The sequence below is a fragment of the Centruroides vittatus genome, unplaced genomic scaffold, assembly GCF_030686945.1.
Source record: "Centruroides vittatus isolate TY-2023 unplaced genomic scaffold, ASM3068694v2 contig_753, whole genome shotgun sequence".
NCBI classification, from domain to species: domain Eukaryota; kingdom Metazoa; phylum Arthropoda; class Arachnida; order Scorpiones; family Buthidae; genus Centruroides; species Centruroides vittatus.
Genome location: NW_027122489.1, coordinates 608,326 through 631,617, shown reverse-complemented (window position 1 = coordinate 631,617; position 23,292 = coordinate 608,326). Strand labels below are relative to the sequence as shown.

General features: G+C 30.3%; 1 protein-coding gene across 1 annotated transcript; it reads left to right on the top strand.

Moving 5' to 3' along the window:
• Positions 1-2,887: 2,887 nt before the first annotated feature.
• On the top strand, positions 2,888-22,406 carry LOC136981336 (hepatocyte nuclear factor 4-gamma-like). The gene is made up of 7 exons (XM_067277654.1): positions 2,888-3,383; positions 13,948-14,214; positions 14,295-14,392; positions 15,716-15,862; positions 15,942-16,182; positions 17,031-17,270; positions 22,146-22,406. Exons 1-7 carry the CDS (start codon positions 3,116-3,118, stop codon positions 22,202-22,204), a joined length of 1,320 nt encoding a protein of 439 aa, XP_067133755.1. The 5' UTR covers positions 2,888-3,115; the 3' UTR covers positions 22,205-22,406.
• Positions 22,407-23,292: the final 886 nt, after the last annotated feature.

Below are 23,292 nucleotides of genomic sequence, written 5' to 3'. Positions count from 1 at the left end.
ATAAACCAATTTGACACTAGAGGTAGACGTTTGGCTCCATCTAATATTAACTTTAATAATTATAATTTAATTAATTAATTTAAATAATTTAGACCTACTGAAAGAAAAATTCGTAGTGACAGCGGGCAAATAGAGAGCAGGGTGCGCGATCCTTGTCATAATTTTTGCGCGCCAATTTTTGTACCCGCGTTAATCAAGCCGAATAGTTTGGCCGAATATTCGGCCATTCGGCCACGCTCCTGGCCGAATATTCGGTATTCGGCTGAGGTCGAATATACTATTCGTTACATCACTAGTATAAACTCGACTACGGTCTTAGTTCAAACTATTTTCTTCTGGTAGTTTTTTTTAAAATAAGCTTCATTTACAACTAAGTTAGTTTAAAAGAGCTTAAGTCCTTTCCATTGCCAGGAAAACAAAAATTAAAACTTGTTTTCTCGAACTTCAAAACGTTGTTTTTAAAAACATTTATGATGGTACTTATTACGGTTGTGTGGTTCTTATTAGGGTTATTATGGTTGCAAATATGGTACTTATTAGAGTGTATTAGAGTAATATCGGACATTCTACAATACAATCGTTGTACACGAGTTAATAAAAAGATACTTATTAATTAATCAAATATATTATATATTGATTTGATTAATTAATTAATCAAATCAATAATCAAAAATTTTTGAGTTAGGTTTTCTTTGAGTTCTTCTGGATCCGCTTCTACGTGACATATGGTAAATATTTTTAATTATTAATTAATTTATGTTAAAACCTAAAAACTCGATACAAGACATTTATACTATTATATCGGATGTATCAATCTAATTGTTTTTCTTAGAATTTTCATAATGCATTTTGCCTGTCATAAAATATCAGATTAGAGCAAATTGATGATTTTAAAGTTATATTTGAACATTTCTATTTCGTAGATATTTAATTACATGCGAGAGATAGAAAATTAGAGCAGCTATTTCTATTATGTGAATCATTTGTGAGTAACCCGCGGTCCCCGGACCGCATATGGCCCATATGATTTTATTTTCCTGTTTTCTGCCTCGTGTTATCAATTCCAATCGATACAATCCCAATTAAGTTGATATATTGGCAAATAAAAAAAAATGAGAATAAACTAAATATTACTAGTTTACATATCGCAAGCATATATTAATTTAACAAGCTCGAAACCTGCTTCGAGCCTGCTTCTTACTATTTTGTAAAAAAATAAAACTGTTGATACTCAGCAGGCTCAAAACCACAGCTCTATAAGAAAAAATGTATGCGATCTGTCGGAAGCCTACGAATTCCGCATCCAAAAAAGATTGTACATCATTGGTATAGCCTACTAGGATTACGAAAGAAACAGTAAGAAAAACCCTGGCTTAAAAACAATATTAAATTAAATTTATCTATTTATTAAGCTCTGAAACAACACCTACATCTTTTCCTACATAAAAAACCTAAATAAATATATATAAGTTACTATGTAATGATTATATTTCTAATTTACATTTAAAATTTTGATTTTTAGCAGGGAAAAAGCGAGTGACGGTAGCCTACTCAGCTTGCGGTTTCGGAACCCTTGAGGTATATCCTTAATCTTAAATATGCCGTAAAGTTTGAATTTATTAGTTAGAATTAAATTATTTTTCATTCGGAACCATAATTTAATTCAGTTGTCTGTTCTAAATATACCATTGAATTGAATGATATTTTGAATAGTTTTATTTAAAATAGTCTATCTGTTTGCTGATGATGTAAACGTTTAAATTAATCAAAATATTGACAATTAGCAAATTATTATTAATAATAATCAAATGATATATATATATATATATATGTTATTTACTGTAATACAATGTCGCTCCTTCTAATATATGATTTAATGGATATAAAATGGATATAAAAAAACAAGAGATAATAGGAATTAGTCACTTTCTCATGAGATTATACAAAATAATTCATTTAAAATTTCCTGTTTACAAAATTCATATATTAATGCACTTATAAAATGTATCATCTCTTTAAAAGACAAATACTATGTATTTATTTTATTTCAAATAATAATTTATTTAATCGGTAATCTAATTACTGTATCTAGTTATATCTGACAGGAGGATCAAGCAATTTATTATCTAAAAATTTCTTGTATTATTTCTTGTACTAATAAAGAAAATCTGTAAACTAAAACAGCTCGAAATGTATATAGTGTAATTTAATTATCTCTTCCATTAATAATAAAGGGCCGTTGAAAGAATCGAAGGGACTGTTTTATTTTTTAAAATTTTAAATAAGCTTCTTTTTTGGTTTTGCTTTATAATATATATTTTTAGATAACTAATTACTGTAACTCAAAAGTTAGTGTGTACATTAAATAAGCAAATAACATTATAAGAGAGATTTTATCATATCTAACTTTTTGGTTTGATTAAACAAAGCTAAGATTTGAAGAGTACTGTATAAATATACATATTATTTCGGATTTTATTTTTGTGCTTTTAATGCTTGATTACTGTTTTAAAGAAACTGTGAAAATTATTTGTAGCTGTAAAAACTGTACCGAAATAAGTTCTTGATCTTTATTCTCTTTGTAGTTTTTAATAAAAACAAAAAGTTTTATTGATAAACTTTCGATCTTACTACAGATGAATCGAAAAATTAAATGTAACTTTTAATGACACAATAATTACTACATTAATACAGTTGAGCCTCTACGGATGATTATCCATATAATTATTGATATTATTCTTATTAATCGCTGTAATTATATATCTAAAGCGAGAAAAGTTTTGCATCTTATTACATGTATACAGTACATTAGAGTTTTGAACACAATGTCGAAGATATTTAAACATTCGTATTGTTTAATCAGACTTTATTAGTCATTCACACGCTATTATTTAAACAACATATTAGTCAGTGTCTTTCCGTCTTGTATTTTCAAAAACGGATATTTCCTGGTAAGGTTTTACTATATTAAGAAGCATGTACTGTACACAGTCTTGTCATTAAAAACATGAGGATTCTTTTGATTTTTCATTGATGTCGTGTGAATGTGAAATGATATTTTCAAAATATAAAAACTCTGCCATCAAATTTCTAGCAGCTAATTCTGATAATTAATATGGAATTTCCAGCTCTTAAATCTAAATTAACTGTTGATTTTCCACAAATGAATCCTCCTACAGAGTTTAATGGAATGCAGCTACAACGACAAAGTTGCCAACAGACATTTCAGAATTACCCCTTTTATGACAAAAGTTTACCATATCCAGTTTCTATGGACTATATAAATCAATTTAATGAATCTGTTAACTTTCAACCTACTTCAGAATTTTTCGATACGCAACAGCTTGGTTTAAATTCAGAAAACCTCCTGAGCAATCAAAACGGTAGGTTTTATTAATAATTATTAATTAAAAATTTATTTTCCTTTTAAATTTATATATTTCTTACAAATTTATATTTTTAAAATCATTTAATTGTTTTTACCTTATCAATTTATTATTATTATCATTATTATATTTTTGCTTTCTTAACACGTAACTGAATGATATGATTTAATTAATTCTAAAATTTTTACATTACATCCTTATAAATATTTTTAAATATCCAAACATGTCTCTTAACTAAATGATAAATAAATATAATTTGATTCATCTTTTTAAAATATTAAATGGAGAGAATTTACTAAAGTAAAATTTTAATTAAGAAAAAATAAACGCTATTTGCAATGCTCTTAGTTTAATTTATATTGCAATGTTGAGTGGATAAATTATAAATTATAGAAGAAAAGTTATAACTTAAGTTATAAGGAAGTTACAAGTTAAAAAAATGACTTAAAATTTAAAATAGTAATTATTTTTATGAATTTAAATAAAAAGGTTCCATTTAAAATAACTGATAAATCAACTCTGTATTCTGACATATAAAATTTTTCTACCAATAGCTTGCATAACTTGGTACAGAATAACAGAGAACCCCTATATATATATATATATATATATATTATTATAATTCTTAAACTTATGGATAAAATTAGTAAACTAAGGTCCGATATAGCCATTGATGCAACCATTAATAGTACTATTACAACTTTTCGTCATTCCTCTTTCTTAATTCGTCATGTTTATCTATAATATGTTAAAGTATTATCATTTTATTTATGTAGAACTTATTCTTATTTTTGCATTAAACCTAAGATCACATAAAAATAAACGTTTTGCATATTACTGATTTTAGTGTATCTTGTGTGACAGTGAAAATAGAATGACTTATTAGTCATTATTTAAATAATGACCAATTTAAACGTATTTTTGAAAACAAGACGAAACGAAATAATATTTTCTTTTACTATTATGAACTAAATTATATTAATTTTACATATAACAGTTCATTTATAAATGTTTTAAAAATGTCTAAATGTAATAATCATACAGGGAAAAAAATAGATAAAATATTATTATTCAGTAAGAATTATCTTTATTTAATAGAAAAATCTTGATATAAAATCAAGAATTATAAACGAACGTGTAGCAGTATCGGCTAATTGATTTATATCTAAATAACAATTCTTCGAATACGCATTATACAGTCTATAATATACAACTTTTTGAATGCGGTTAATAAAATAACAATAGCCGAAAAACTGAATATATTCAAGTATTATTATCTATTACAGATTCTACATCTTTGTGCCTAACACATTTCATCTGACTTTATGCATTTTCTGGACTCCAAGACAAATAAAAATGAATAAAAAATTCCGTCTTATTTTTCTAACTTGTTACTCAATAAAATTGATTATCAAGTATATTTTTCTTTGCTTAAAAGACATTAAAATTCGATTTTAAACGTCTTAAAATCGAGGAAATACGGTAAATTGTTTAAATTAAGTTAGTATTTTCCAAAGTACAGAAACGGATTCCCCTAAGGAAGCGTATTAAAAGGATGCGCGGAATAATTTCAAAAATTATAAAATATACACCATAAATAAATCATTGATATGTAATAGTAATTTTCAAAAGCATCAATAAAAGTTATGAATATTATTACTCTATCTTGAGGAAACCGTGTTTTGTATTTTCGTTTCTTTTCTTTTCTTTCGAAGACACAATGTAGTGACGTAAACTTAAACACTGGGCGAATTTTTCATCCTTTTTATTCGGTTGGAACGCTTTTTTATTACATAACGCGTTTCGGGCCGATGCCCCTCTTCAGCCAACTAAACATTAAAAAGTGAGAGATGACTATATACAAATATTTAAAATAAATATCGTGACAGTATACATAATTAGTTTTTTAGAGGTTGTTACCTTCTAAATCCTGGTAAGAGCTTGTATACCGTTAAAAGCTGGTCCGTACCTCATTCGGTAGTTTAGACGGATGTAATAGTCCAAGGGTACGAATCTTGATAAAAATTCCATAAAAAAGGAAGGTTTAGTATCAGTCTGTAGAAGTATACGGGGTTATTCTTTCACAAATCATATTCGTGAAACCATACCTGAGATTCGTCTTCCGGTGTGTTGTCTAACACTGAGCTCGTACTCCTCCACCTCAACTGCGGAGCACGATCTATTTTTAATTTGCATATGTCTGGTCGAGCATTAGCAGGGGAATGTTCCTTTTTTTTTTTTTTTTTTTTTTTTTTTTATATAGGTTTCTTTTCCGATAAAATTATTCGGGGGGTTTAGCGGTGATTTTTTTAGAACATAGCACGTGGCCATTGCTATTTTTTCCCGCTTTTAGTATTTTTAATATTTGTCGCTATGCAAATGACGTAACAGATCGTAAAACAGTTTTTTATTTTATAGTATATTTTATAGTAATTTAATCCAGTTTTCATTGATTTTTATGCTTAGATTAGTATTTATGCAGGTCTTATTTTTATTTTTAATGATTTCTACACTTTCTTTGAATTTTCTGTTGTATGTCTTCTTTTCTCTATGTAAAATGCTTGTTTTAGTATCATCGATTTTACAGTCACTACATTGTGTCTTCGAAAGAATAGAAAAGAAAGGAATATTATTACTGTTTGAATGTACGTAGCAATTGATAAAATACAAATATCCACCGTATTCGATTTTATTGAATTTCGTAAAAATTGATAACAATATAAATTTTTAAAACTAGACCAATGAACACGAATACGTTACGTTATTTATATGCAGTACATACTCCCGAATTCAATTTTTGCCGTATTCAGTAAAAACTGATAAAAATATTCAGTGTTAAAACTGGATGATTGAAAGATGAGTCACGCGTTACTTCATTTATGCGTTGTTCATAGTCCCGAGAGTCTTTCACGCTTGAAAGTGGTAAATTCAAGCTAATCACACGATTTCTATGCGTCGTGTTTTTCAGTTTTGTGCATGATCATTAGTAATCCTTCAGAATAGTAACCGTTCATTGTTTTGTTTTGGTATTAATTAAAATAACCATACTTTCTTAGTGACGGCACAGTAAAAATAGACATGATATATACTATGGTTCTTTCTGTTACCAACCAAGATGATGAAACCGTTGGTACACTGGAGCTGCCAGTAACAGAAATCACAGAACTGAGTTCGCAATTGAAAATGAAGTTGTGGTCATAGCAGTATTGGTTGCAATTTCTGTTGGTGCATTCTTCTTTCTGTAATCTTTCATCTCGCAGGCTTCTTTTACTCCAGATAACAACCATTCCAATCGTTTTTCTTCCATTTTCCTATCTTTATTACGTTCTTCTAATGTAGGAAAATGAGCAGGTATAAGTGCAATTTGTATATTTGTTTGAAGAGAGGTATATAGAGGAAGATTTCTTCGGTATGATATAACCTTTTTTAATGCTGTTGGAATAGTCATTGAAGAATTGCTTTCAGATATTTTTTCCACATTCGTAGGAGACTTTTGTTTAGCAAACTGATTAATGGAACTGTTCGTTTGCATTTTTTCCATTACTCGCCTACGTTTCGAATTGTTTGGTTCAGCACCGTTAATTTCTCTTAAAGATCTCTTCCTTGTTTCTTGTACTGGCTTCACAAGGATTATATTTTGCTTTCTCTTTATGTAACAATGAACATATAAATTCACATCTATCATTAGATAAAGATGATTTAAAATTATCTGGATCTATTTTAACTGTTTTTCTTCCTGCAGTTATTAATACATAGTCTAATGCTGATACTTTATAACTAATATTATTAAATGAATATTTTGGTTTAGTTGAACCAAATTTTTCACAATTCCTCAACCAATTATTTACTTTATCGTATATTTCTGTTTGATTATAATAATCACTGGAATTTGAGTGATTTAGATCCACATTTTGATAGTGAGAAAAGTTCTGTCTCGACCTTTTGTGAGATCGATCTAAGTCTAATTGGCGACTCTTTCGCAGAATATATATTATTCTCGAAATATATACAACAATCCCAATCAGACTGTGTACAAAACTTAATAAACGCCATATACATAGAAACAATATGGCTCCGATAACGATTAATCGGCGGTATTCACAAAGTAGCATTGTAATCTTTAAAAAAATTTTAAAAATCAATTAATTATAATACTGTTTGATTATTTATTCTTTACGAAAGAATAAAATAAAATTTATAATATTTAAAATAAACATTAATTATTTCTTATAATAAATAAAAAATTAAAATAATATAAATAAGTTAATGGATAATAATAAATTATGGCAAACAATGAATTAAAAAAATTATTTTTACTATATTTAGCGAATATTAAAAAATATTCATTTATATTCTCAACATCTTTCTTGTATTTATATATTCAGGAATTAATACATTAATGAAGATCGAAATACTTACAATATTCTATTGAAGTTATCGCAATATTAATGAAATAAGCAAAATTTCTTTTTTTTAGTGCTGTTACTCGACTTCCAATAACGCACAGCAACAATAAACTAACAATAGGCTCTTTCCTATTATTAAGAGATATATTTTTAACAATAATGAAAAATCGCATATTTTTGACTTTTATTTGTTCATTTTTTTAAATTAAAAAATCCTACTTATATGATTTATGAAGATTTATTTTTACCTTAAATAAGCATTTTTGATAGAATATAAAATTACAAGATAACCACAGGTTAAGCACTTGGGTGCTTACGGTGTTTATATTGTAATTTGAGGTCTCCTTGTTCTAAGGTCCTCTTGTTTTAAATAGGCCTTCTAAGTAATGCTATCAAATCAATATATTACTTAATAAAATATTCTGATCAATCAATTTAAATATTCAATGGTATAATTCTAATAATCTAATAAAATGCAATGAATTTTGCTGTTTTTAATGAATCCTTGCTGTCGAGTCTAATAACCAGTAATCACAATAAAAAGTGCTTACTGTATATAGCATAAACAATAATATGATATATGAATACTAGGGTTTCACATTCTCCGGTCTTTTGCTTGTCCCGGGATTTCGGGAAAAAAGTGAACTGTTTTCCGGGATCCCCGGATATAATTAGTTATTTTTAAGATATAAAAAATATCCCGAAATCGAATAATATAATTATTTTTATTTTTAAAAGTAATTTAATACGTTCTACAAATTCCAAAATCATAAAATTAATAATGCTGTGTAAAATATATGTTAAAATTATCTTTGAATTAGTAAAAATTTTTACAAATAGAAAATATTTATTAAAGTTTGTTGGAAACTGATTACAAAAAAATGTACCTTTGAATCGAGTTGAAAAAATTAACTTAGATCAAACTTCTAATTTAGAAGGTAATTTTTGTGTTTTTAAATAAAACATAATACAAAATATTATTGTAAATTTTTATAAGATTGTGAAAACCAAACATGGTCAATACTCCGATCACTCAATCTGGTTATTATTTTAATAATGAAAAGTCCCGCTACTGAAAATGCCCCTTCCAATTCAATGAATGCGAGTGGAATCGTCTTTAATGCATTTAAGAGACGACAAATGCTACATGTTTTTTCACCCGTAGCCTTGAAGTTCATTTTCAAGATGCGTTGCAGTACTTCTTTTGCTCTCAAGTATTCTTGATTTGTCTACCTAGTCTGCTTTAATAGAAACATCAAATCGTCACCAAAGGAAAGAAGAAGCGAAAACCATCGAAAAGATAACCCAATGAACAGTAGACTGACACTGACATCTCAAGAAGAGACTGGCAGACATTCGGAATAGCATCTGGATCAATACAATAGAATTGATATTGTGTAAATAATGTAAATACTATCAAATGTTAAGCTTAAATTGTTTAAATGTTTACCTTGATAATCGCGTTGTTGGCAAGATAGCCACAATTGTAAATTTTATTTTTGTATTCTAATTTTGCTATTTTGTTTTTTTAAATATCGCCGGGTTTAGGCGACTCATGTGATCCCCTCTGACTTCACCTTCTATCCTTCCCTTTACTCTCCGACTTTTATTCTTCGCTCCTTTCATTTCTTTAGGGCTAAGTCTGTCAGCAAAACAGACAGCTCTCTTAAACTTTACTCTAAATAAATAAATAAAAATAGAAACATCAAGCTCATAGCCCAATAATTCTGCAGTTCGTTCGGCTTAAATAATCAGGTTAATGAAGAAAAACTTCATACTTGCAGACTTCGTACTCGTTTCTATCCTTGCACAACCTGACATAATGCAGTTATTGAAGCTATTGGGAATAATTAAAACTGGTTAAGTAACGCTGCATCAGCGTGTAGTCGGAACGAAGCTGCTCGCACCTTTATTTTCTAGATTATGAGGGAAAAAGATACAAAGAATCATTCGTTCTCAACAATATATTTGATTTCTATTGGATCATTTAAAGGTACAAATATAAGGTCGAAATAAGCCATTAATTAATCGCTATGCCAACGTTTCACGAAATTCTGACTATCACTACGGGCCTTGGACTTACAGATTGACTCGTAGCGATCTTTATTGTAACTCTTTAAAAATACTAAGTCAGTTATTTTTTTACTCAACTCAATGTAACATAGGTAAGACCGATAGCTGTCTCTTTTTCCCTATATCTATTTTGATTTTTGGAAGAGTTAATCCCTGTGATTTATGTATAGTCATCGAATATGCTAAGGTAAGGGGAAACTGTCTACGAGATTGCAATATATTGCCATCGTTCAAAGAGCGTGTTATGGGAATTATTGGAAACAGCTTACCATAGATGAATTCCACGAAAATAAACAGAGGAAGAGCTGGAGGGCAAGCATTAGGAGCATATATAATGTAGCGTATAGTTCCTAGTGAACCATTGATGAGTCCTCCTTGCACCCATAAGTTAACTCTCGGCATGGTTCTGGCATTAACTGAGAGATTCAAATAGGCCTACTTGGAGAGACCAAGAGCTGAGTCATCTTTGGACAAAGACAGGGCAATATCTGGAGTGTTTTCCGATGCTATATAAGCAACAGGGTACCCAGTTGACTGCAAGTAGTCTTCGTTGCTTTGTTTAACTTGCTCGTTTTTTGGGTATAGCCGTTTGGAACTGATCAAGTTCATCTCTGGATAAATAGGCTCTATTTCTTGTCGTCAGAGTGTTCAGATCTGTATCAGAGAAATCACCCGAAGCTAGATGTTGTAAGACATCTGTGAAGGAACTATCTGCGCTATTTTGTCTAAGAGAATTACTAAGTACAATGAACTTCACAAAAGAATCAAATGCGAATGTAATGTAATGTCCCAACAAGGTCCCTACCTTGTTGGGACATTACATTGTAAAAATCACTCAAGGAGAGAGGAGTATCTTTAACAGGAGGAAGCTGACGAAAATCACCAAACGGCTCATCTTTCTCGGAGTTTATCTCTTCTCAATTCATTCTTCTCAGATTCAATTGAGAGGCGACTTCATCTCAATCTTGAATCTCTGTGCAGCTTCTTCATTCAGAGATCGAAATTTCATACTAACGATAGGAAGACGAAGGAGAGAATGGATCGTAAAGCCATCAATATTGATCACTGCTACTCCATGTTACAGAATAATAAGTTAAAAAAAGAAAACTTTTTTAAACTTATTATTCTATAAAGATTCTTTATATTTGTTGTGTATCTAGTTAGCGATAACATTTACCTTTCAAAATTACTGTTTTAATGCTTGTCATATTTTCCGACCACTAGATGACGCTTCTACACGTGCGTGCAGAAAGCGACTAACACTTGACTTCATGCATTCCTTATCAACATTATAACTCTAGAATGAGTTGTCCGATCTTGATGAAATTTTCTACGACGACTCACCATCATTCAAGGACGAACTGATTAAAATTTCAACTCTCAAAAATGATCCATACTGAAGAAAAACCCCTATCTCCAGTTCTACAAAAATGGTTCATTTTTGAAAGTTGAAATTTTAATCAGTTCATCCTTGAGTGATGATGAGTCGTCCAAGAAAATTTCATCAAGATCGGACAACTCATTCCAGAGTTATTTTGTTGACAAGGAATGCACGAAGTCAAGTATTAGTCGTCACTACGTTCCGACGATTAAGACAGCATCGGCGCAATTATTTTAGATATTACAAGTTCTGACAAGTAAAGAATTTTCAGAGTCCTGCCACAAATACATATTGATTATTGACAATCTGTGAAATGTCATAACAAGCAAAAATTTAAAAAACTAATAAGCAGGCTTAAAATTAATAAATACAAATGTATTCTAACAGTTTATGGCAGTGGTCCCCAACCCTATGCCCGCGGGCACCATGGCGCCCGCCAATCGTTTTACGTGTGCCCGCCACTGTGCGACCACGATAAAAATAAAAATATTTCGGTTTTCAATAAAATGCTATGTAAAAGTTTTTTCACTTTGAATGATTAACCATTCAAAAGTAGAAATGGCGTCCAACACAGATGAAAGCAGAAAGCGAAATGCGACCGATCTCTTTTTCCCCTCCGCCAAATCTGCACCAATGCAATTTCCCATACCTGAAATGAAGTAAAACGGTCCGTTCTGAATACCGTAAAATCAAAGTAGGGAAACGTGTAGGGCCCGTAACTTGGAGTGACCTAGAAATTTCAGCAGTCGTTAACTAAAAAAAAAAAAAAAAAAAAGGTCAACAGCTATCGGTGTGTCAGAAGTAATCTTCGCCACGATATCTCTGGCACCGTCTACAAATATTTCTGGGTGACACCACGATATTCGCACCAGGTGTCACCCATGCTAATGTGACATTATATAAGATTTGTTTAGAAGCAACTTATTTAAATGGGGCCCCAATTTAAATTTTGTCTAGGGCCCGCTAGAGGCTTAATCCGGCGCTGTTAACTATGTCCAAATATAAATTCACCTTGAAAAAATAAATGGTGCCCGTCGTCCAGCCGGTATTCTAGAATGTGCTCTTACGTACAAAAAGGTTGGGGACCCCTGGTTTATGGGTTAATTATACTTTCTATTTTCAAAATTTCCTCAACTTTAAAACAAAATAAGAAAAAAATGAACTTTTAAGAAATCTCGGGATCCCGTTTGAAAACCCTAATGGATACTTACTTAATAATATATAATATTTTCTGTATAAAATATCGACACTGAAAACACCAATTATGTCAAACGCAAGCAGTTAAGAACATTTTATTCTTTTGCAGTAGGGAAGAGATCCAACACTTATTTGACTGAATAGTAGGTACTGTACAGTACGTAAAGGCACAAATACTATAATTTTAAACATTATTTATAATTTAAGATATTTTCTCACAGTCGAAAAGGAAATTTTATTGGTCAGTTATTAAGTATTAAAACTTTTTACGAGGCCTTTTGTGGTTTGACGAACGGCAATTTGTCTAGATGAAGATGATATTTGTGGCTGAAGTTCGCAGAATGTATTCCTTTCTGAAGCTGCTATCTTTTGGAGGCCCGAAGCACACGCTTCTTGCGCCTGTACTATAGTCCGCCGCTGGTAACCATGAGAAACTGCATGATTGAGAATAGCTAATGGAAAGAAAATTCTTTCCCTGTACTGCCATCTCCCTACAATCCTGACCGATAAATTCGGAAATTTAAGAACTTGATAACGCACGTGTCTGTGTACCTACGGCATTTCCGACGTATAGCTTTCATATCAAAATGTGAGAGAGCTAAAAGCCATGTCAGCAGTTTTGCGTCGCATATAGAATCCACGTTAATTAAAATATTTATTATTGCGTTATGCCATTTATGTATTGTCATAGTTCTAAGAGCCTTTTACGCTTGAAAATTGCAAATCAAAGCTAATCACATTCTACACAGAGTATTTTTCAGTTTTAATTGTCAAGTTTTTCATGAGTGATCGTTAATAATCCTCCAGTTACGAGTACTGACCGTTCGTTGTTTGTTTTGTTATTAATATCGATTAAGCTAAATATTCATACACTTATTTTTTCATTTAGTTATACAGTAAATAATATTATCACTAATATCCAAAATTTTGTTTTTTCGAACATTTTTGAGGGGCCCGAATGAATTACCTTTCAAAACATGAAGGCGTCTATAAAGAAAGTTTGGAAACCTCTTTTTTAAGTGGATAAATATATTTTTCTATGCAATATGCTCCATGAATTATATAAAAAATAAAAAATTTAAATAGGTTATATTTCCACACACGCAACTTTCTATTGGCTTGAGACGAATTAAAATACTTCTGTTAAAAGAAAGTGTTAATAAAATATAATATATACTATATATTTGATAAATTATATGCACGAATATCCGTCTGTGTTTGTGTGCGCGCTCGCACGTGTTTATATTTTTTTACAAAACTCTATTAAATGATTTTATATTCATTCGATAAACCCCTCGCTTTTATTAAATGTTATGCTTCTTTTTCTCGAATGATATATTGATTTCTCTATTTTACTCTAACTTAATAATTACTTTATTGCGTTAATGTAATTAACGATAACATACAAATAAAATTTAATAAAAATGTGAGTTTTAATTGAAAATTTATTTCTTTTTTTACTTTATTATCTTTTAAAATTAACAAATTGAAATGTTTAATTTAGATAACGTGAATATTGTATCATCATCATCATCATCAGATAATCAACAATTTAATTTCGAATGTTCTATATGTGGAGATAGAGCATCAGGAAAACATTATGGTGCTTACAGTTGCGATGGATGTAAAGGATTTTTTAGAAGAAGTGTTCGAAAAAATCAAAGATATCGTTGTCGAAAAGATTCTAACTGTATTATAGATAAAAATGGAAGAAATCAATGCCGTTTCTGCAGATTTAAAAAATGTTATCTGGTAGGAATGAAGATTGAAGGTAAGTCCACTATTCGATGACTTTCATGAAAATTTCAAAATTTTTTTTTATTCTTATTACAGTAGTACTTTTTTTTATAGCTGTTCAAAACGAAAGAGATAAAATTAAGATTACATTTAATGATTATACAGCGAGTCCTTCTATAGACTTTAAATTATTATTAGGAGGAAACTTTCCGGTAAGTTTACATTTTTATATACAAATTAATAATTGATAACAAAATTTAAAGAATAATTTATTAATTTTATCATAAAGTATGCATATCAATAACAGGAAATGATGTTTTTATGTTTTTGATAAAAACTACTTTGCCATTATAAGTATTATCAGTGAACTTCGTGTGATTATTTACGGATGTCCTGTTGAAAGAAGACAAATTAAATTTTCTATAAATAATATGTAAAACACAACAAATGTTTTTCAATATAAATTTAAAGTATAAACAATTTGAATATTAAAAAAAAATCTATATGTGGGCTTTATCAACCCTATTATGTATAAAACGAAAAAATTTAGGGTTTCACTTTAGCCGGGTAATCTGAAATCTTTCCAATGCAGGTCAGATGGATAAAGAAGAATGTTTTTAAATCAACTAGAATTTATTATATCTCTGTGATATAAAAAATGCGATAAATGAAAATAAATGTCAGTTATTTCACCAAAATATCACCACATTTAGGTAAAAAACTTATAGCTTTCAAGCCAAAACTGTAGATTTTCCTTTAAAGTAACAATACCTTGATTTACAAGAACAGATAAGTACGTAGATCTTAAATGGCGTGTACCAAGATTGATTATAATAACAAATACAATTGGAAAAAGATAAAAGATCCTCTGATATAGTATAACGTTTTTGCTTTTTTGCAGCATTTAGTCTCAATAAAGATAGTGCCACAGTATTTTTTTACGTGACCTGTGTATATTCGAAAAGACTTAAAATATCTATTTTTATGTTTAATATAAGCAGTACAGGAGTTTACAAGTGCTTTTGAGAATAAAAAAATTGTCCCACATCACCAATTGAATTGAAATCTAGCAATAAATTGTCAAACCTGGAAACATTGCTTCGTTCTCATTATCCATATAGTTTCTAAACCAAAATGATGTCCACAAAAAGGCGACATTTGTATTCAGCTCTATCCAAACAACAGTAACTTATATACTATAGACAGGACACCACATTATCCGAACAAGGCCTAAATTTTAAGTTCAGTTTTCATTTTATCCATTCGTTTTTGGTCAATGTCAGCTTTATCTGCTGATGACTTGGGTAAAGATCGTTTTACACAGACAAAGTTTAAAATTAATATATTGTTATTTGCTTTAACTAAAATACTCGGATAAAGTTAACACTAGCCGGTTAATCTTAGGTTTATTCGATTCACATCCATATTAAAACAGTATATCATTTTTATTGATTTTTTACGTAGTTTACTATTATATGTATCATATTAAAGAACTTTTGTTCTAATTAGTCCTTTTTAAAATTTGTTATTTTCAGAAATTAAAGTTTGACGAGAAAATTGAAGCCGTACAGAATTTTGCAACGTTACAAAAAATCCACGAATCTATTTCTTATCAGTTGTGCAACATGGTTAACTGGGCATTGGAACTCCCTCCTTTTACGAAATTATCCAAAAAAGACCAAGTATGTAGATTTTAAATTAAAGAATATTTCGAAATATGTTTATTTTTTGTCTTAATTTTTTTAAATTAATTTTAAATAGCTAATTTTATTACGTTTCCATGCTGGAGCAAATTTGATACTTGGATTATCTGTCAGATCTTTGAATATGAAAGATACTCTTTTATTAGGTAATAATTTTGTCATAGCCAGAGATACTACTGATCTGGCTGTTAGCGAAATAAAATGCAGAATTTTGGATGAACTAGTCAATGTTTTTAGAGAATTAGAAGTAGACAATACAGAAATTGCTTTCCTCAAAGCAATTGACTTCTTCAATCCTCGTAAGTACCATGTTTATCCATTACAATATTTTATTATATAATCCAGAATGTACAGTACTGTAATATAATTATATCGTGTATCAACAATTTCTAAATGGTCATACTAGTTCTTTTCATCATTATTATTATAAACCAATAATAGACAGCTAGACGTGTTTCGATGGCCTCATTTGAGTTAAAATTAGTAAGAACCGAGGAAAGAATATTAGAATTATATGCATGCATACATGCATAAATACGACAATACACAAATTGAGACAAATGGCAAAAAATAAATATTAAGTTAATATAGCATAGAGATAATGGCGATGCCAAGAAGATAATGCCATTGTTTTCGTCAGTTTTAGCTTATTAGATTTATTAACTGCATACACGTCAGTGTATTAGATTGAATGATGTTACTTGTACAAAGATTTTATTTAAAACTCTTATGGTGATCAAATATTATGCGCAAACCACCCTACTAACGTTCGAGAGCCATTCTGGTCACTGTTGTTATATCTGTTTTTTAAGAAAACTATCTTCTATAAATTTTCTTAGTTCGTAAAAGATTAATAAATATTTCTTCAAACTATTTCAAAAACGAGAAACTATTTATTGTGACATCGTCACAATGACGGGCTGCAATTTTTAATCATATTTTTAAAAATAAAAGCAGGTGTAGGCTATAACTATAAAGCCTTTAATATGATAAATATGCCTTTATGTTATATATTAAATGTATTTCTTTTAAATAGTCAATAGTTTAATGTAAAAAATAAAACATTTTTTAAAAATAATTTTTCAAAAGAAAATATAAAAACATGTAAGAATGAATTAATTAAAGTTTGTTCCATAACTTATTATAGATGCAAAAGATTTAACTGATGTAGAAACAGTTAAGGATATACGCTATCAAATTATCTGCAGTTTAGAAGATTATGTCCTATATAATCATCAATGTGGTTCAAGAGGACGTCTTTCTCAATTGTTAGTAACGTTATCATCATTGAGGGAAATTGCAAAACAAATGAAAGAAAAAGTCAAAACGTCCAATTCAATTGATTTGTCCGATGTTAATCATCTTATTCGAGTATTATTAATGGACGGTAAAGTATTTGAATATCAATTTTTACTGATAAATGTTAATAAAATTGTAAAATGTAAATTCAAATTAAGTTACAATCATTTTAAATTAAAATACAGTAGAGCGTCTTATCCGAAAATTAATTATCCGTAAATCGATTAACCGAAATCGACTTCAGAGAGAAGTAATTCCAGAAATTGCAAAGTTTGTACGTTATACCGATTGTCACCATCTTCTTGAGCTATATCGTTATCAACACTAGAGTTAGGTTGTATTTATTAAGTGTAAATAGAAAAACTACAGGTACTCCTCACTTTACGACCTATCTGCTTAACGACCACTCGCACTTACGACCAATCGAGTTTCGACCTGCAATTTGGGGAATCCCCTTTCTCAGCTTGTGTCAGTCAGTGGCAAATGGTGACATGCGCACTAAGCGTACTATAATAGTCTTTTTATGAATAAAGTTAAAGTTTGTTGCATAATTTGTATAATTTTACAACGATCCTATATTCCCGGCGCAAGCTCCTCGCTTATCGACCAATTCGCTTAACGACGTAGTCGTCGGAACGGAACTCGGTCGTAAAGTGAGGAGTACAGTACCTGTATTCATAATTAATGAATCACGTGCTTCTAATGCATCAAATTCTTCATTGTGTGGAGACACAGTGAAACATTTGATACGTCGGAAACAGCGTTGATAATAGAAATGCAACCTGAAGCAGAGTTTTCAACTCTAGTGACGATCATGGGATTTAGCGGAGTTAAAAAAGATTTTTAAATAAATAAACCGTCTACAACAACAAAACAAAGCAAAATAAGTGACGTATTCAAAAGAACTGTAGTAAATAATTTTTAAATGAGTACTATAATTTAATACAGTATTAATTTTACTGTTACGTATTTTACTTTCCTGTCTGTTATTTATAACAGTGATCTCCAAACTTTTTTAATCGCGTACCCCTAAGACGAAAACAATTATAAGTTGTACCTCTATAATATAGTAAAATTTGCTAAATTTCCACTATAAATACGTAATTCCTGCTAAACTTTCCTCTACCCGCAATTTGAATTCTTCCCGTGTATGATCGCAAGTGATCGTGAGTCTACTTTTTTGGGAAGATGATTAAGATTCGACAGACTACGGACAGGACACAAATACAGTATTTTGAAGGGAAACTTGGTGTACCTCCAAGTATTACTTTGCGTACCCCATTTTGGAGACCACTGATTTATAAGAGGGGAAGTATGATGATCAGTCAAAAAATGATTCCTAAGATTTCTATATTTTTGGACTCGTGGGACATTCGTCAAACGTCGAGAAATGCAAAAAGTCGGGGGGGGGTTTCTGTATGTATAGATATTAGTTTGTGTGTATGGAGAGGAAGAACGAATTTGTTCATCCACTTTGAAGCTTAATAACTCCTTTGCCTTTTGTCGAAAATTTCTGAACTTTTGCAGGGATTTCTGTATTGGGGCGTTTATGCTATTAAATGTTGGTGGTTAAAGGTCTAGGGAGTGAAGAGACAGAGGGAGATCGTATGTCATATCTCGAGTGGTGTCGGACTTAATGAAGATTTTACTCATTGGCATTTACAATTTTTTATAAAATTCATCTCTACACTCAAAATTAAGCGTTTTACCGTGTTATAATAATTAATCATATAAAAAGTTTTTAAATACAATATCATAACAGGTGTCGCTACACATAATTATAACTTTTTGCCGAAAAAGTTATGCAACTCATTGCTGAATTATTTTTAACTTTGAATTTTAACGTTTGTCAGTACGCTGTAGATAGTAATGAGACTAGTGCTTATTTTTAATAAATTAAATCATTTTTTACATTATTTCTTATCGTTTACTTGTTTCGTTATTTCTCAGTTTGTGTTAAATTTCTACGACTTAACCGTTTTTACTAAAATACTAGAATTAAAAATTAATATTTTTATTTTATTTAAGGTTTATCTTTTTATTCTTTTCCTACGGTGACATCAATTATCGGTTATCCGAAATTGTTCCGCCTCGATTATTCGGATAATCGACGCTCTACTAGACTGGATTTTTATTTTCATTTTGCATAATACAGGGATGTAGCCAAATCGAGGTAAATGGGGAAGCGTTTCCCACATTAGGTCTTCCACCTCTCACTTTGCTGATTGCTATCCCATTCAAGTTTAGAGGTAAACAGCGTAAAAAGAACGTCATGAGCAATGTATAAATAAATGAAACAGTAAAACAGACGCATAAGACTCAAATACTAGGTTACATAAACATCCACTAGGTACAGAATAAAATTTAATAATTTTTTCTTGTTAATTTTTTTTTATTGAGCATCGGGCCAATATTGGTTTTCATATAGCTTGCATATGATGTGAAAGGAGCTACCATTCCGACATTGCGGTTCCTTACACAATAATATGTTACTAGTGATTGTGGATTATTACGTTTTACTAAGCGTAAGTAGATAGGCTACCTACCTACTCTACACAAGTTATAAGCCATGCGAATGAATGCGAATATCTACATACTGAAATTTCTGGATACATTCCTGCACATATATAAAATAAAATACTGCATGTCTTATAAATATTACTTTTAGAAAGTTATGTCATTAAAAAACCACATTCTAATTTTCAATCATTAAAACTTTAAATGCCATTGACCAGTTACATTAAAATGACATTTTTATGTAATGAAATATATTAGATAAATTAAGAAATAAATTTTAAAAATCTGCGGTAAAAATGTAAGATAATATTATATAAAATTAAGAATTAACACGTATCATATTTATCTCGTTAATCGCCTGAATTATGATGTAATAAAAATATTATTGATACTAGGAAATTACTTTTTGATATTTTTATTTTAAATTTTTAAAATAAATTCACTAAATTCTGTGAGTTCGCCGACTTTGGAGGAGGGAAGGTCAGTTAATCCTGCGTCAGTAATGATCTAGGATCTGTTCGCATGTGAGTGGTGGAGTTGTAGGCAGAGATGACACATATCCTTACAAAAAAAGAAAAAAGTTTATTGTGATTGAAAAGTAATTTACACAATATTAAATGAACAGTTCGACTCCGAGGTTGTGCGGCTAGACGTGATTTAAAGAGTCACTTGACAGTAGATAGTGAGATCACCAGGTGGACAGCAGATGATGGCCTGGGGGCAGTGGCCTGACTGGAGAAGTGGAAGCTCTAGGTAGTTGTTTGCGGAGGCTATGATGTTATCCGAATCGGTTGCGACGTCGGTCTTCTGGACGGTACAGATTTACTGCAAGACACAATTGGCGAAAGATTGCGCTTCGAAATTAGATTTAGGGGTTTTGATAGTTTTCTCTCTCTCCGTCCGCCTTTTTGATTGGCTCTGTGTCCCTCATCTTGCTTCCCAATTGGTCACTCGCCTGTCTCCAGGTGAAAACCGAGACCTGTTCGGGTCGCGAGAAAGGTTTCACGTCGGTATCCATATTAACGAAGTCGCAGACCAGGCAGCGAGCAATAACACTCCCACCGGCTCCTGGTGGAGGCCTCTCATGGCACGTGACCTCATCCGTAATTTGCGGGAATCGATAATTCGTACTTACACTGACACTTGGTCCATATTCTCCGTAGTAAAGGTCGCGACCATCTCCGTCCTTTCTCCTCTTGGATCTATCATCACGCATTGTCACGTCACACTGAAACTCTATTGGCCCGTCATCGCACTGATACAGCCCGGTTGAACGGGTTTCTTTACTCTCGACGCCTGCGCGTCTCGCCTGATTGTCCCCACTGTGGCTTGTCTGAAACTTCTCACTATTGGCTAGTTTGCCCGCAGTACGAGGGGGCCCGCCAAGAATTGGGTCGTTCCTTGACCTTGGACCTGTCCATCTTTCGCAACTTAACTCCCATATACTCGCCACGAGCCGACCGTTTTTCCCGTCAACACATGAAGGCCTTGGAACGTTTTGCGTACCGATCTAACTGCTTCGCCTAATAACTAAGCGGTGCGCCTCGGAGAAAAAGCCAACAGGCTCTATATTAACAAAAAAAAAAAAAAAAAAAAAAAAAAAAAAAAAAAAAAAAAAAAAAAAAGAAGAAAGAAGAAGAAGAAGAAGAAGAAGAAGAAGAAAGAAAGAAAAAAGGTCCGCTTCGGGGAGTTTACTTGATACCATCCGTCGACTCTGACCGGGAGATGATGAAACTATGAAACCTGCGCTCGTGTCTTACTCCGTTATTGCCTTCAACCTTTGCCCTTTTTCCAATTTTTCAACTTAGACCGCTTGTATACGAGCGTTCTGACAGAGTTCTATCTTTCCGGGTCGACATTCTATCACGTCGTTTATCCCCGCGTTAAATTTGTTTGACAACTAAGCTTTTTCCTTCTTTCTCTTTAACATAGCTTAGACGACCTTTGTTCCGATTTAACAGCAACTTCCCTTTTCCTCTTATAGCGTATAATTATTTTAAACCTCGTCTGGAACCTTACAAATTTATTTTGACACACTAAACGAAAAACGAAACTTATATGTTATTTCTTTTAAAAAATCTTTAATATAAAAAAATAGCGATTAAAATATAAATACAAATCCACAATTTAATTTTAAATAAATAAATAATTTCATATTATACACCATAATTATGTACAATTTTCTTATACAATTTGATTTTATTTAGTAATCCAAAAAATGATTTTTTCGTTTAATTAAGCAAGAAAAATATATTTCATTCCATCAGCTTCCACGATTTGTTGTATAATGTTAAGCCACATACAGTATATCGAATGATTCTTTTTCTACAAAGACATTATTTAAAAATCAATATTTAAAAAATATATTTCAAATACTATATTTATGTTTTGATTAAAATGTATATATTCCTTCAAAATTATCAATTTTTATTTAAATATTTTTCAGATGATTCGCTATTAATGCCATTGACCGGCGGAAGTAATGGAGAAGATAAAAGGATTTGAATAAGCAAATTTTAAATGAAATTAAAATTGCAAAACAATGATTCAATGTTCCTGTGTTTATTTAATTGATCATTTAATTCAAACTTGAAAATATCAAAAATATTTGTTTTTAATAAAGAGATTTAAACTTTTAATAACGTGAGTATTAATTAATATTTATGTAATTATTTAAAACTATATTGCATCAATATACTATATTGTATTTTCTCTGAATAGTACAGTAAACTGTATCTTGTTATATTTAATAATTTATTTTATAATATACAGTATAAATTAAAATAAAATTTTTTATTGTTATAATTTATATTGATTTATTTGATTTTTACGAACAGATTATAGTTTTAGTGTTTCAGGATTTGATGCTCGATGGCTTCCCTTTACAATCTATGATATTACTAATGTAGAAAAAATAAATAAATATTTGAATACCATACAAATATATTCATAATTATATTCTTTCGTAATATCGACATTAATGTGTATAATTCTCACTATCGAATATTATTGTGAAAATTAAAAATAAATTGTTATATATTTATAGAAATGTATTTTTAACTGTTCATCTATTCATTTATATTTACAAAGTTAAGTTAATACGTATCCATGTGAATTTTTTTAATAAATTATATTTACATATCGTGAGGTAAGAACCAGAGTGTTCTATCTACATTTTTTCACTTTTCTTTTGTATTCATACTTTAATCTGTTGTTTAGATAATCGTTTTTCTGTTATTACAGAGTTTTCTCATTTTATGAGTAATAGAGCCCAGAAACAAGTTTTGGTACAAAGCTTTGGTTCTATCTGCAAAAGATGGCAAAACATTACAAAAACAAATTAATTAATTAAATAAATGTAAATACACATAGGCTGTGGGTACGATATTGTAATTTAAATGTGTATCTTTAATATTTTTAGTTGTTTATGTTATTGCCATTACATTTAGAAATTTACGATTTACGAGTAAATATTAGAACGTAGAAAAAGACACTACTAAGGATTCTGCGTAGTCTGTTATGAAAAGAGATCCATGAATTATATATGGCGCCATTTTGGAATCGATGTTCATTGTCATCGATCATCGATGCAT